The sequence below is a fragment of the Procambarus clarkii genome, chromosome 39, assembly GCF_040958095.1.
Source record: "Procambarus clarkii isolate CNS0578487 chromosome 39, FALCON_Pclarkii_2.0, whole genome shotgun sequence".
NCBI lineage: Eukaryota > Metazoa > Arthropoda > Malacostraca > Decapoda > Cambaridae > Procambarus > Procambarus clarkii.
Window position 1 is genome coordinate 3,653,140 of NC_091188.1, and position 17,315 is coordinate 3,670,454.

At 46.8% G+C, this 17,315-nt stretch overlaps 1 protein-coding gene across 1 annotated transcript in view; it reads right to left on the bottom strand.

The window, feature by feature from the left end:
• The window catches only part of Fbxl7 (F-box and leucine-rich repeat protein 7), a 327,726-nt gene that overhangs the window by 223,916 nt on the left and 86,495 nt on the right, over positions 1-17,315 (bottom strand). Inside the window, exon 3 of the mRNA XM_069338307.1 lies at positions 4,948-5,055. Coding sequence (XP_069194408.1) covers positions 4,948-5,055 — 108 coding nt within the window. The remainder of the gene's footprint in view (positions 1-4,947; positions 5,056-17,315) is intronic.

Genomic DNA, 17,315 nt, shown 5'->3' on the forward strand with positions numbered 1-17,315 from the left:
GGATTTTAAGTGCTTAGAGCAGTTGAAGTCCATAGACTTGGATTATAATGAGTTTATAATATAAACTCTAATATAATTATATATATATATATATATATATATATATATATATATATATATATATATATATATATATATATATATATATATATATATATATATATATAGAACATAAACTGCCTATGCTGACAACTATACATATATTTACTTTCGGTGGAAACCATTCCTAGGCGGCTTATATGGAGACAAGGCCGCCGAGGTCCTATAAACGAGGTTAGACTCTACAGGTGTGTATGTGTGTGTGAGTGTGTGAGTGTGTGTGTGTGTGTGTGTGTGTGTGTGTGTGTGTGTGTGTGTGTGTGTGTGTGTGTGTGTGTGTGTGTGTGTGTGTGTGTGTGCCACAGAAAACGGAGCGCGGCTCTTCAACGTACACTACACTATTCTATTTACTTCTCTCAGATGAACTCTTGAAACCTGATTCCAACAGGTTCATATTCAACACCACCTGTCGGCCAGCCGGTCGGCCGAGCGGACAGCACGCTGGACACGTGATCCTGTGGTCCCGGGTTCGATCCCAGGCGCCGGCGAGAAGCAATGGGCAGAGTTTCTTTCACCCTATGCCCCTGTTACCTAGCAGTAAAATAGGTACCTGGGTGTCAGTCACCTGTCACGGGCTGCTTCCTGGGGGTGGAGGCCCTGGTCGAGGACCGGGCCGCGGGGACACTAAAAAGCCCCGAAATCATCTCAAGATAAGAATCTTTCACGATCCAAGACATAGCGGTCTTTAGAACACGCTACCCAACCTACGTGAGACGTAGTTTGTGTATGCAGGCGCCGCATGAAGTTCTAACGTAAAAATACAAACAAAACTATACCAAGCAGAAAGATATGTGATAAGACTTGTCCCAGAGCATAGGGGGACAAGGCTACCGCTGGAGACTGAGAGAGACAGACAACACAGAGGAGATATGATAACAACGTACAAAATATTCAGCGAAACTGGCAGAATGGACAAGGTTCAACACAAACTTTTGGACTAGAAGACCCAGATGCACGACAGATGAACAGGATAAAAGAGCAGGACAACATTCTCAGCGCAGCACTCACAGCATGACGGATCAAAGTCCTTTGTATGAACTGAAGAAGTGCTGGAAAGGTTGGGCCGGAAGGCTAATGCTGGAGCCTCCAAGCACGTGTAGGTGAGTACATATGGGAGAGTACACATGGGAGAGTACACGTGGGAGAGTACACATGGGAGAGTACACGCGGGAGAGTACACGTGGGAGAGTACACATGGGAGAGTACACGCGGGAGAGTACACATGGGAGAGTACACGCGGGAGAGTACACGTGGGAGAGTACACATGGGAGAGTACACGTGGGAGAGTACACATGGGAGAGTACACGCGGGAGAGTACACATGGGAGAGTACACGCGGGAGAGTACACGTGGGAGAGTACACATGGGAGAGTACACGTGGGAGAGTACACGTGGGAGAGTACACGTGGGAGAGTACACATGGGAGAGTACACATGGGAGAGTACACATGGGAGAGTACACGTGGGAGAGTACACATGGGAGAGTACACATGGGAGAGTACACGTGGGAGAGTACACGTGGGAGAGTACACGTGGGAGAGTACACATGGGAGAGTACACGTGGGAGAGTACACATGGGAGAGTACACATGGGAGAGTACACATGGGAGAGTACACGTGGGAGAGTACACGTGGGAGAGTACACATGGGAGAGTACACATGGGAGAGTACACGTGGGAGAGTACACGTGGGAGAGTACACGTGGGAGAGTACACATGGGAGAGTACACATGGGAGAGTACACATGGGAGAGTACACGTGGGAGAGTACACGTGGGAGAGTACACGTGGGAGAGTACACGTGGGAGAGTACACGTGGGAGAGTACACATGGGAGAGTACACATGGGAGAGTACACATGGGAGAGTACACGTGGGAGAGTACACGTGGGAGAGTACACGTGGGAGAGTACACGTGGGAGAGTACACGTGGGAGAGTACACATGGGAGAGTACACATGGGAGAGTACACGTGGGAGAGTACACGTGGGAGAGTACACGTGGGAGAGTACACGTGGGAGAGTACACGTGGGAGAGTACACATGGGAGAGTACACATAGGAGAGTGGGTAGAGGGTGGACAACAAGCAGCAGTAGTGGAAGCCTCGCCCCCATCAACAAGAGACCGGGGTAACTGGTGGCCGTAATCAGAGTGTGTCATCTAAGCTGGTAAAGACCTCCAGGGGCGGACCACCACCACCACCATCATCAGACATGTAAATATATGTGGATATGTGTATATACATGTATGTATGTGTGTCTGTGTATTTGTATACAGGGTATGTTGAAGCTGGTCAGAATTGCATTTAACTTTGTAAACGCACATTAATGACACTATGTAAAGCGACACCTCGAACACTGTTTATGTAGGACAGACGTAAATCTGTGTATTTATGTCTGTAGGTTAGCGTAGCACTTTAAAAGCACTACGATCACCTTCCGTGGCTGATTGTTCAATAAATCACTGAATTATATGTTTAACAGATGTCTAAACCTGTCCAGTGAGGACAGAATAAAATGTATATATATGCTGGTTAGCATTGTAAATGTGTGGCTACATCTGTGGTAAAAATTAAACCTAAACGAGACACAGTCTCCCATGTCTTCACCACCATCTCCTACTTAACAAAATCAGCATACAAACAGACGTTGTCACAGCTCGAATAAGACTTGGCTACAAGTATCTCTGGCAGTTCGGCTTGTATAAGGATCTGGATAAAGTGTAAAGTGTGTGGACAAAGACAGGGACACACACTCGAACACTATATCTTGGATTGTAGCAAAATTGAGCCATTTAGAGATAAATCTAAACTCACGTTGTATGATATGGCAACCTATCTTATTACTACGGATAAAATACCTGAAATCCTTGCACTGTATCCATATTTCGCTCCCGGTAGATAAACGACATATGAGATAAAGAAACAAGTAGTGTATTGTTAAGACTAATAATAATAAACAGCAGCTCCCCTATGACTGTAATATCTCCATTACTCAAACTATTATGTATAAGCGATAAGATCTACCATTAATGTATAATGACTTACTGTAAATATGTAGCTCTTTGAAATAGAACATTCTCTGTAACTAGCTGACATTGTAACTATAAGGTGTGAAGGATAGATGAAATTGTTTATGTAATAATCTCCGTTGAGGTCTGATAAAGACCTTTTGTGCCCTCTGTGATGCTTTTTGCGCTACCGCTCACAGGATGAGTATGGGGTGCACAATAAACTAGCCGCCTCCAGCGACAACAATAAAAAAAACTGACCTAGTTCTTCTATAGTTATGATTCATATTTTATTATATGTTATAAATTTATCAAAAAATATCCATAAATTTGCACATATAAATACGTAACAGATACTCTCTCTCTCTCTCTCTCTCTCTCTCTCTCTCTCTCTCTCTCTCTCTCTCTCTCTCTCTCTCTCTCTCTCTCTCTCTCTCTCTCTCTCTCACTCACTCACTCACTCACTCACTCACTCACTCACTCACTCACTCACTCACTCACTCTCTCTCTCTCTCTCTCTCTCTCTCTCTCTCTCTCTCTCTCTCTCTCTCTCTCTCTCTCTCTCTCTCTCTCTCTCTCTCTCTCTCTCTATCTCTCACACACACACACACGGGACCAAAGAGCCAGAGCTTAACCCCTGCAAACACAATTAGGTGAGTACACACACACACACACACACACACACACACACACACACACACACACACACACACACACACACACACACACCGGTATCCCACCTCACCGTAAACAGTGATCAGCTTCACAAGTCTCCCCCCTCTCCCCCCCCCCCTCTTCCCCAGTTATCATATTCACATTCCCGTTACCCACCTCCTCCCTCCCTCCCCCCCCCCCCCTTCACCAACTACAACCTCCGATATCCCCCCACTCCTAAACAACCCTCACCCAACAACCACACCCCTAGTCTCTCACAACCTCTATCCAGAGCCTCATATAACCTCCCTATAAACCCCTCTCCACACCCCAGCCTCCTACAACTACAACCCACAACCCCTCCCCCCCACTCAACAACCTTCCCCCGCACCCCCACAAGCAAGGCTGGCGACCCCCCATGCCTACAGCGCCCCGGAGGACGCGGCCCCGCGCGGTGCCTGCTTCACTCTCTAATAATGTTGCTGTGAGATACGAGGCGGCGGCGGGCGCGGAACAATGGCCAGATTGGACCATCAACCACCGCCACGCCCCGACCCTTCTATGGGGCCATGACAACCTGCCAACTCCCATGACGCTGCCTCTTGATTTACAGCCCGGGGATCGTTCCCTAAGTGGCCCTTGAACACGAATTATCCCTTGAATGCTCTCCGTGAGTTATACCCCAAGATCGTCGTCTCTTTGCTGACGGCCGCGGAGGACCACCTATTGGCCGAAGTGCGACCACAGAGAGAGAGAGAAAACAGTTACATATAATTAGCATGGTCCAACAGCCTGAATGTGATTATGTGTGTAGATCTTGGGTCCCACCAAGTTTGTTTTGTGGTCCTCGACTGTTAATTGCTTTTCTGAGACAAGGAGTTTGTCCTCGTGTCACTCCAAGTGCTACTCTATAGGAATTACTGGTCAAGTCACTCCAAGTGCTACTCTGAAGGAGTTACTGGTCAAGTCACTCAAGTGCTACTCTGAAGGAGCTACTGGTCGAAAGTCACTCAGAAGGGCTGACACCTCAGTTGGCAGCAGAGAGAGGGGGGGTTACACTCCCCCAGGAGACAGCATACAGACAGACAGACAGACAGACAGACAGACAGACAGATAGACAGACAGACAGACAGACAGACAGACAGACAGACAGACAGACAGACAGACAGACAGACAGACAGAGGAGTACTGACCTTGGAAGGACACAGCCTTGCGGGACCTGGGCGGAGTGAGAGAGAAGTCAGCACTGTGGGTGCTGAGGCTGATGTCCGAATCTTGCGAGAAGCTGGAGTTGGTCTTACCTGTCGGGGGAGAGAGAGAGAGGGGGAGTGAGGTGCTTGTTGATATCCTGCTGGTGAGAGGGGGTAGGGGAGGGAGGGGGGAGTGAGGTGCTTGTTGATATCCTGCTTGTGAGAGGGGGAGAGTGAGGTCTGAGTGTATGATGCTGGTTTGAATGCATGATAGTGCTGAGTGAATGGCGTGAGTATAAGACGTTGGTGTGAGTGAATGTTGTGTATCTGAGTGCATTTAACGTGCCGACCCCTCGCCTGCCCCCCCCCCCCCCCACACACACACATGATGTTGATATCAAGATGAGAGCGTGAGACACCTCAGCATCAGCCCCGTCATAATGGCTGCTCTCACTCTCACTTTAAGTCATACCCATTAGCGCCCTCTTGTGTGCCCACCCACCACCACAACTGCCTCATAATAATCCACTTATCAACCACCGGAAGACTGAAAGCTCCCACTATATGGGGGTATTGCCAGGCCCAGCGGTTCGAGTCGTCCCCTCGCTTTATCACTCTTATTGGAACGCTTCAAGTAACCGAGTTCTAAACTAGATACCGTGACACACCAGCAAGTGATACCAGGGCCGCGCTGTGAGATATATGTGTGTGTGTGTGTGTGTATTCACAATTTGTGTAATTAGTGTCACAAGATTGTCGCTTGGTTAGGTAAATGAACTGTGGGAAGGGGGGGGGGGGTTGAGTGCCAGGGGGGGGTGCCACGAGTGCCTCAGTTACCACCGTCCAGGGGATGGAAGTGCACCCTTTGTTAAGTGTCTAGTTCCTGTCGTTACTAACTATAGAATTTCCTGATTTAAATGTAGCTCCGGTTTTTTTTTTGTAGTGTCCCTACTGGTCTACTGATCACAGTCCTCGACTCAATTGCTTACCCACTAATTTTCGTCTTCTGCAAGTATGTTTCGTGTTTTTCAAATGTTACTGAAATGTTTGGTATACTTAATGGATTTGGCTTTTTATAGCTTTTGATTAGAGCCTTTTGTGTTATTGTTTTCAATTTATACTGAATTTATATAAAGGTTTTAATTTTTATCGATGATATATATATATATATATATATATATATATATATATATATATATATATATATATATATATATATATATATATATATATAATGCCTAAAGCCACTAATACGCACAGCGTTTCGGGCAAGATGTGCGAAAAAGTTTAAAAACTAAGACTTAAGACTAATTGAGATCAAACGCCTTAATTGAACTGAAGTTAAAGAAAGAAACACAACAATTACAAGTTGCATTAACTGCAACATAATTGCAACAGAAGAGCAGAGAGCAATTGCTAACAAATAAACACACGCACTTCAATTTTCTTAAGTTTATAACTGGCAGATATCAGCAGTGTTACAAGTCAGTCGTTATTAATCATTATTAATCATTATTAATCATTAGTTTATACCTGGCAGATATCAGCAGTGTTACAAGTCAGTCGTTATTAATCATTATTAATCATTAGTTTATACCTGGCAGATATCAGCAGTTACTAGTCAGTCGTTATTGATCATTATTAATCATTATTAATCATTAATGCTTGATAATAGCGAGACATAGGATGACATTTAGGAGCAAAGGCAGGTTTACGTGGAATTGATTAGGTAGAATTTAGTTTCACTCTTAAACTGGTTTGAGAGATATTGAACTTTTGTCGTGTCTGGGAAGGTCATTCCACATTTTGGGACCTCTCCCCCCTCCGCCCTCCTTGATTTGCATAGCGTTTCTAGTTTGGTTAAGTCGCACTCTTGGAATATCAAAATGATATTTGTTTGTGGTGTGGTGCCCAACGGTTCTGTTACCACCCTCTAGGGTGCGTTTAGGGTAGGGCTAAGGAGATAATATATAATGCTAGTTATAGCGTCTGCGTTACCGCAAGTAACGCAGACGAGCCGTCACACCCCCAAGTAACGCAGGCGAGTCGTCACACCCCCAAGTAACGCAGGCGAGTCGTCACACCCCCAAGTAACGCAGGCGAGTCGTCACACCCCCAAGTAACGCAGGCGAGTCGTCACACCCCCAAGTAACGCAGGCGAGTCGTCACACCCCCAAGTAACGCAGACGAGCCGTCACACGCCCCAAGTAACGCAGACGAGTCGTCACACCCCAAGTAACGCAGACGAGTCGTCACACCCCCAAGTAACGCAGACGAGTCGTCACACCCCCAAGTAACGCAGACGAGCCGTCACGCCCCCAAGCAACGCAGACGAGTCGTCACACCCCCAAGTAACGCAGACGAGTCGTCACGCCCCCAAGCAACGCAGATGTGCCGTCACACCACAAGTAACGCAGACGAGCCGTCACACCCCCCAAGTAACGCAGAAGTGCCGCCACGCTCAATGTGTTCTGTAAGTTGAGTGACGCACCACACCCAAGCCTACACCCACACCAATGACCGATAACGCACTCTCCCACAACCTACGTTATGCGTGAGAAACTAAAGTACGAAAATAAAGTGTGTTAAAATGAACACAAAGATAATAAAATATTTCTTGTTTACATATTTGTAAGTGGCGCGAACGGCAGAAGCCGCCGACAGATGGCAGCACATCCTGGGCCTCGGCCCCCCCCCCCCCCAACGTCTCGAGACCCCTCCCCCCTATCCAAAGAGCCTGTGACTGCCTAACTTTACCTGTCAGTACTCACGTATAAGTATTTACCTATCAATGCCTACGGGGAAGTGAGGTCTAGCTCTCTTATGCCCCGTCTACCAGTCTTCGTTAATGTGTGTTGACCAGACCACACACTAGAGAGTGAAGGGACGACGACGTGTCGACTTGAGAATGGTCCAGGACGGACCAAAATGTCGTCGTCCCTTCACCTTCTATAGTGTGTGGTCTGGTCAACATATTTCAGCCACGTTATTGTGACTTATCGCTCGTTAATGTACCTGTTTACACTATAACTTAACTATTCTAAAGTGTGCCCGAAACGCTTTGCGTAATAGTGGCTTTAGGCATTGTATATACTAACTCTATCTATAAATCTATCAATTTTTGTATAACCTCTTGTATGTATGTACTTTACCAGAATATACATTTATTTATTTATTTATTTATTCTGACGTTCGGATTCTTGGTCGAAGTTGGTCGCTCTCTCACGTCAGATGTCTCAACACCGATTTGACATTTTTGACAAAAGTCATCATGATTTTATATTTAAGATTTAAAGTTAATAATCGATAGTAATAGTGGTACAGTGTGTTGCAGAAACCAACGTTAAAGAGGCGTTGGTTACTGGTAACGTTACGACGTTATTTCAGATTTAGATTTAGATTTAGATTTTTTATTCAGGTAAAGGCACACACATTGAGTTACATACGTAATGTTGGATTTAAAGATATAATGTTGGATTTAAAGATAGAGATAGTAACTACAATACCTAAAGCCACTAGTACGCATATAGCGTTTCGGGCAATTCTTTATTTCGGACCGTTTACTGGTCCGAAACATCGTTGTTTCTTCATTTTGTGATATATCGTTTGGATATCGTATCTCCAGACACCTTACTGTCCCTCACTTTCTGACATAACTTTAAAAACAAACGGTCAACAAAACAGCTACCATGAAGGGCTTGCAAAACAGTCGAATGCAATAAATTTCAGACTTTTTATTCTTAATATTTTTGCCGCAAAACTTATTCCCAGTCAATGGCTGATCGAACACCATGCATAAATGTGTAGTTCCAGACTGAGAATGATGAGATACTCATCTCGGTATATCTTGAGATTATCTTGAGATGATTTCGGGGCTTTAGTGTCCCCGCAGCCCGGTCCTCGACCAGGCCTCCACCCCCAGGAAGTAGCCCGTGACAGTTGACTAAACACCCAGGTACCTATTTTACTGCTAGGTAACAGGGGCATAGGGTGAAAGAAACTCTGCCCATTGTTTCTCGCCGGCGCCAGGGATCGAACCCGGGACCACAGGATCACAAGTCCAACGTGCTGTCCGCTCGGCCGACCGGCTCCCTGACCGACACACCAGTATAGATACAACAAAAGAACAAAATTAAGAAATATTAAGCTTGAGAACAGGGAAATGTTCACTCGAGGCTTGAGTGACTCCGCCCAACAACCTCGACTATCGAGGCACAATTACCAAAAGATGACGCCAGTTCGCCTCATCTTAGTGACTGAGAAGACCTCAAAAGGTCTTCTCAGGCACTAAGTTCAACCAACACTGTTCAATGACACTCTTTCACATGTTGACCCTGCACAACCAGTTCAGTTGAAGTAGTGGTGGTGGTGGTAGTTGTAGCAACAGTGGTAGATGCCAAGATGCACAATCGTCACAACCCAGCCCTCGTCCTCCTGAGGTTCACCAACGACAAGAAACTGTCCTACCAACTAAAGTACCCTTAACCTAACCTAACCTAACCAGAGGACCTACAGCAGAAAACGGGACAGTATGTCACTTTCGCGAGCCGCTTCCCATTTTCTAGTACGACAGTTTTTTTTCCCCCCTAAGGTAGAGTACACGTCAAAATGCGTCGTCCTCTACTAGGAAGACAATCTTAAGAAACAATTACACAGTTCAACATAACTTTGTTGTGTTCAGCAGTGTTCACAGGCGGATTATTTACACTGCTGTTAACGGGCCAGCGGGCGGTGCTGACATGTGGTTATGAACCGGTTGAATAAAACATTTGCAACTACAGCAAGATAAACGCACATTCTATATGCAAACCCGCCTGTCAAGAGCATCCCACCTGGTCTGTACCTTGTGTACAGGTATCATACACACTCATCATACAGGCATGATACGCACTCATCATACAGGAACCATCTTCTTGAGGTTATCTTGAGATGATTTCGGGGCTTTTAGTGTCCCCCTCGACCAGGCCTCCACCCCGAGGAAGCAGCCCGTGACAGCTGACTAACACCCAGGTACCTATTTTACTGCTAGGTAACAGGGGCATAGGGTGAAAGAAACTCTGCCCATTGTTTCTCGCCGGCGCCTGGGATCGAACCCAGGACCACAGGATCACAAGTCCAGCGTGCTGTCCGCTCGGCCGACCGGCTCCCTGTTAGTAGCAGTAATACTTTACTGGAAACATTGCTAGTAGCAGTCAATGATAATGGTGGTGATACTGGTAGTATTGATACTAATGATGTGAATGGTGGTGGTGATAGTGATAGTAATGTGTGGTAATAATTAGAATGACGGTAGTGGTTGTGAGAGTGGTGGTGGTGGTTGACAGCTGGTCACAGCTGGTGGTGGTTGACAGCTGGTCACAGCTGGTCACAGCTGGTGGTGGTTGACAGCTGGTCACAGCTGGTGGTTGTTGACAGCTGGTCACAGCTGGTGGTTGTTGACAGCTGGTCACAGCTGGTGGTTGTTGACAGCTGGTCACAGCTGGTGGTGGTTGACAGCTGGTCACAGCTGGTGGTGGTTGACAGCTGGTCACAGCTGGTGGTGGTAGTGGTAGCGACGTATGCCAATATGACACCGAGGGGCGCCCCCTGGCACCACTCACGACGGCCAGTTCGGTGTGCAACAACTTCTGGCAACTCAATCCCCCCCGGGAAGATTAGCCTTGGATTGCACTATCATGTTAATCGAGTCGTGTTAGGGAGGATCTGGCCGCGTAATAGCCAACGCGACTTAGCAGTTTCGGCGCGAACATCGTCACCTGCAGGCCGTAAGCTGCTCCAATTATGTCATCAACTGCACCAAAATGTCCGGAATTCCTTGAGGAATAATGGCAATCTAGTAAATAAGAGACACAGTTCTTGTGTTGAAGCCGAGGCTTCGCCAAGGTGGGGAATCGAAACCATTCTTTAGTATTCTCAAAAATTAACCCCCGGTGCATTATATATTTTGAGGGCATGTGTGTGATGGGGGTATGGTGGAGGAGTGGGCAGGGGTGGGGGTGTGAGGGGGGGGGAGGGGCAGGAGTGGGTACGGCAGCATATATAAAAAAATATATGAAAGATGGTGTACACAGGCGCCAGCGTTGGCAACACTTGCCCTAGGAATGCTAGGTATCTGGCGTCCGGTTCCCTACCCTCGGCTCCGACCTCGTCTGCGCCACTAACACCACCGTCTCTCGACACTAACTCGTAACTATATAATGTGCTCTCTATTTTACCATGCCCTGAGTGTATCTCATTTAATATTAGTAGGAGATAATAATATAATTAAATGGATTAAGTTATGAAATCATAAGCCAGTAATTAGGAGAAACGAAGAGACATCTCCACACCTTGTATTCCCGCCCTCCCCCCTCCCCCTCCCTCCCAGCTCTCAGCACGACTCTGCCCGCTATTCCAAAACCCATCTCAAGACCTTCATGACAAAGATGATGCTTAAGCTGTCCCTTAGCTTATGCAGTAAGGAGCAAAGCTATAAATATGAACAATAGAAAAGTGTTTAGTAACAGGCTTCAGTGAGGGAGGGAGGGAGGGGAGGGAGGGAGTGAGAGAGTGAGAGAGGGGGGGCGGAGGCTGGGGAAGGGAGGGGGGGGGGTAGTGGGGCGGGGGGGGGGGGGTAGTGGGGCGGGGGGGGGGGGTAGTGGGGCGGGGGGGGGGGGGGAGGCCCTCGTCACCATACACACATCCTCCATGACTCGCCGGCGCTATTAAATTAACAACACGATCAATTCATTATCCTACGGCCTGCGACATGGTAAGTTGACAGGTGGGGGGGGTGCAGTGTGTGTGTGTGTGTACTCACCTAGTTGTGTTTGCGGGGGTTGAGCTCTGGCTCTTTGGTCCCGCCTCTCAACCGTCAATCAACTGGTGTACAGGTTCCTGAGGCTATTGGGCTCTATCATATCTACACTTGAAACTGTGTATGGAGTCAGCCTCCACCACATCACTGCCTAATGCATTCCATTTGTCAACCACTCTGACACTAAAAAAGTTCTTTCTAATATCTCTGTGGCTCATTTGGGCGCTCAGTTTCCACCTGTGTCCCCTAGTGCGTGTGCCCCTTGTGTATTCACCTAGTTGTGCTTGCGGGGGTTGAACTCTGCTCTTTCGGCCCGCCTCTCAACTGTTACTACTATTTTTTCCTCATTCCCACACCACACACATCCCAGGAAGCAGCCCGTGACAGCTAACTAACTCCCAGGTACCTATTTTACTGCTAGGTAACAGGGGGGGGGGGCAGCATTAGGGTGAAAGAAACTCGGCCCATTGTTTCTCGCCGACGCCGGGAATCGAACCCCGGGACCACAGGATCACGCGTCCAGCGTGCTGTCCAATCAGCCACCTGCCCCATAGGTGTGTTCTTCATTTAAATTATGTTGAGAGGGGAGGGAATTATCAGGGGAAAGCGCTAAGCCATTACGTCTATAATGTTTGGTTTTATATTAATAATGTTTGGCCGTATGTCCTCTAGGTCTGGCGCTCTAGGCTTGTACCAGGACGTGAAGCAACCTGCTCACACTTCATCACTAAACAGGCACTTGAGTTCCTCTTTACTCCCCCCCCCCAAAAAAATGAGTTTCACACTGTCTCTCAAGAATTTTGATCGTGGTGTACTACTAGAAGTGAGGTGATATGTAGGTACTACATATGTGTAGTACTACATATACTACATGTGTAGTACTACATATACTACATGTGTAGTACTACATATACTACATGTGTAGTACTACATATACTACATGTGTAGTACTACATATACTACATATGTGTAGATATATTGTTGTTCCTGGTGAACAACAATACGGTACTAATACTACAATACAATACACAATCGACTTGAGAATGGTCCAGGACGGACCGAAACGTCGTCGTCCCTTCACTTTCTAGTGTGTGGTTCGGTCAACGGTACTAATAAATATAGATTCCTTACATAAGTAATATTTTAAAATGTAACCTACTCTTACACAGAGTAGTACTTTCACTAGTTGATATCTTTCACGCCATATATATATATCTAAAAACATTAATTGTTATCTCATTGGCTTCATTTGCATACAAAACAGGCCGTTTCTTATCTTTATAAGAATCATTAGATCATTCAGAATCATTAGATTAAGGACCTGCCCGTAACGCTGCGCGTACTAGTGGCTTTACAAGATTGTAAATACTATGATATATATTCTCACAAACCCAATGTACCTTCTTGTATATAAATAAATAAATAAATAAATTATAGGAAGGAGGTGGAATAATCAATTTATTTTCTTTGGCAGCTAAGTACCAGGGTTGTCGAAGCCTAACGTGGAAACTTAGAAAGAGGACATTCTTCACGCGTTTTTTTTTTTTTTTGCAGGGATATTCCTGCGCGGGCCCTAAGCCTCTTACTCTTCCTAACTACTTAAACAAGAGGATCTAACTACTTAAGAGCTGTAAATTATATCTTTGTGGGCAATAGTTTAATTGCCCCTTTATACTGTGGCTTAAACTCCCGTGGCTCCCGTTTTCTATTTGGCCGCTCCGTACAAAAAAATGCAGTGGATTTGTCAGTCGGTCAGACCCTAGTCAACCCTCCTACCCCTACAGGAGCTGACCATTCACTTGTACGGGCTATTCATGCCCGTGCCACCTCTTGGGTGGCTTAATCTTCATCAATCAATCAATCAATCGACACTCGCTTGTCCCAGGAAGCGTCAGTATGGCGGTGATTTACATTTCGTTACACTACGGCAATGTTTACGTTGGGTTAATAGTTTGAGGATGGGAATAGGTGGGTATCCCACATTATGACGTCACACAGTCATGTTTACACTACCATCCCATAGGTGTGGAGGGTCGCGGAGGGCCACAGGTGTGGAGGGTCGCGGAGGGCCACAGGTGTGGAGGCTCGCAGAGGGCCACAGGTGTACAGGCTCACAGAGGGCCACAGGTGTGGAGGCTCACAGAGGGCCACAGGTGTGGAGGCTCGCGGAGGGCCACAGGTGTGGAGGCTGGCAGAGGGCCACAGGTGTGGAGGCTCGCAGAGGGCCACAGGTGTGGAGGCTCACAGAGGGCCACAGGTGTACAGTCTCACAGAGGCCCACAGGTGTACAGTCTCACAGAGGGCCACAGGTGTAGTCTCACAGAGGGCCACAGGTGTGGAGGCTCGCAGAGGGCCACAGGTGTGGAGGCTCACAGAGGGCCACAGGTGTACAGTCTCACAGAGGGCCACAGGTGTAGTCTCACAGAGGGCCACAGGTGTGGAGGCTCGTAGAGGGCCACAGGTATACAGGCTCACAGAGGGCCACAGGTATACAGGCTCACAGAGGGCCACAGGTGTACAGTCTCACAGAGGGCCACAGGTGTACAGTCTCACAGAGGGCCACAGGTGTACAGTCTCACAGAGGGCCACAGGTGTACAGTCTCACAGAGGGCTACAGGTGTACAGTCTCACAGAGGGCTACAGGTGTACAGTCTCACAGAGGGCTACAGGTGTACAGTCTCACAGAGGGCTACAGGTGTACAGTCTCACAGAGGGCTACAGGTATACAGTCACTCACAGGACCCACAGATCCACACACACACCCACCAACCAATACTTCACAGTATAGTGATCTCAGCCGGGCAGTAAATAACGAATAACACAGACAAGGCGACCAGTAAGGCCAACACATAAATAACATCTAGATTAGGTAACGTAATATACAGTATAAATAGGACGCAGATAATGCGTGCCGCGTGACCGGCCTGAGAACGAGGCTCTCTCGACCCCAACACCACCAATACACTCCCGTAAATCATGCTGCGGGAGCTGCTCTTCCTAATGTTCTGATCAATACACACATGTCAGTGTGATATACAGCGCAAATGTACGCGTATAAGCTTGATATACTACTAGTGTAATCTCAATATCAGATAACTTGTAGCGAAGCAGCAGTCGCAGCAGCAGCAGCAGCGGGAGAAGACACACCAGCAACTGCTGCAGCAGTATCAACACTAATGGCAGCTCCAACAGCAATAAAACCAAAGTTCAGTTTCTTCATGTGTCAGAAAATTCTCACCAAAATGACTGCAAGTCTTCTTCAATCACAAATTGTAAAATAGTTTTCAATAGAAATTTTATTGAATCTGCTTTAATGCAAATCACAAAGCCATATAATATGAATATTAGTAATGGCTATAAACTTTGGACCCATTTTAAATTTATCAATTAAAAAACGATCCTTAAGAGCATTACTTGATATAACTATTCCCATATAAACATTACGTTTAGGAAGTACCATGTGTGGACCAATAAGCCTTCTGCAGCTTCCTTTCTTCATATGTGATTGACGAAGATTAAGCCGCCTAAGAGCTGGCACGGACATGACTTCAGAACTTCATTACATCTTGAGGTTATCTTGAGATGATTTTGGGGCTTAGCGTCCCCGCGGCCCGGTCCTTGACCAGGTCTTCTTTTTGTTACACCCCCCCCCCCCAGGAAGCAGCCCATAGCAGCTGTCTAACTCCCAGGTACCTATTTAGTGCTAGGTAACAGGAGTATCAGGGTGAAAGAAACATTTTGCCCATTTATCTCCGCCTCCACCGGGGATCGAACCCGGAACCTCAGGACTACGAATAAAAAGCGCTCTCCACCCAGCTGTCAGGCGCCCCTTCCCATAATTAGTGCTATTATCTACCCCCCATCCTTATCCACGGTTAGGTTAGGTTTCATTACGTTTGGTTACATTAATATGGTGTATTAGTGTCAAAAAAATGAGAAATATGGAATTCAAAATTATTTGAGTGTCCCCTAGAATCCCTATTACAGAAAACCAAATTCTTCAAACTGCTTCAAAGAAATCGAGTTCAGCGTACACTTTTTATATTTTAAACCAACGATTTATAATACAAGTTATAATTGAGAATATTCTCTGTTTAGGACAAAGGTCCACCTGCCAGTTTACAAGCAGACTATTATTGGAACCGTAATGTGGTTTCAGACCATCACAAATATCTAGATAAATATGCAGGCGATTTGAGGGGAGGGGGGAAGGTTTGGTGTCTTGATCTAATGGATTTACACTAAGAACGGGCTGAACTGAAAGCAGCAACTGAGACTTAAGGGAACGGCAATTGAAATGCTGTGGAAGATGGTGGTTTACTGTTGTGAAGCGCGGTAAAAGGACACGCCATTGTTCCTTGTGTCATTAACGGTCCTCTCACACGCACGCCTTGCTGCAGGCTGCGTGTGTGCGTGCGTGTGTGTACTCACCTAGTTGTGCTTATTGGCGTTGAGTTTTGGCTCTTTGGTCCCGCCTCTCAACTGTCAATCAACTGGTGTACAGGTTCCTGAGAGTACTGGGCTCTATCATATCTACACTTGAAACTGTGTATGGAGTCAGCCTCCACCACATTACTGCCTAGTGTGTGTATTCACCTAGTTGTATTCACCTAGTTGTGCTTGCGGGAGGTTGAGCTCTGCTCTTTCGGCCCGCCTCTCGACTGTCAATCAATCAACTGTTACTAACTACTTTTTTTCACACACACACATACACACACACACCCCAGGAAGCAGCCCGTGACAGCTGCCTAACTCCCAGGTACCTATTTACTGCTAGGTAACAGGAGCATCAGGATGAGAGAAACTGCCCATTTTTGTTTCTCGTCGGTGCCGGGAATCAAACCCGGGCCACAGGATTACGTGTCCAGCGTGCTATTCACACAGCCACCGGCGCCCCAGATGTGTGTGTGTGTAATTACCTAAGTGTAATTACAGGATGAGAGCTACGCTCGTGGTGTCCCGTCTTCCCAGCACTCTTTGTCATATAAAACTTTGAAACTACTGACGGTCTTGGCCTCTACCACCTTCTCACCTAACTTGTTCCAACCGTCTACCACTCTGGTTTGCGAAAGTGGAAAGTGGAAAGGACGGGAGGGGGGGACACAAGACATGTCTGCGTGAGTGTCCAGGACCACCAGTCCCAGTTGTCAACACCCTCACACAAACACTGAAGCCATCTGTCAACATCACCCAAACTTTGCCTGGTGTCCTAGCCAGGCCGTAACTTCGTACCCTCGTGTCTACCTTCTCCTCCGCTGGAGTGCTTGCTGGCCTGTCCTCCCGCCAGGTGGCTCAGTCACACTCACCCAGGTCACGGTCTAGTCTCTAACATACTCCCAGCTTCCCTCAGTACATCGCCCGTAATAACATCTCCCGTTGTTGGGTTGCCCCAGACCTGGAGGACTCGTATCAGTAGCTTCTTGTTCTTCTTTCTAATTTGTAACCCTCTTTTGCTGGGTTAGGTTGTAGTTTTCTATTCAGCTTTTCAAGGTAAACTCAAATATTCCAACCCGTTCTCGCACTTGCTTATAATCAATATCTTGCTTATGAATATGTGCATATGTGACATACTCGT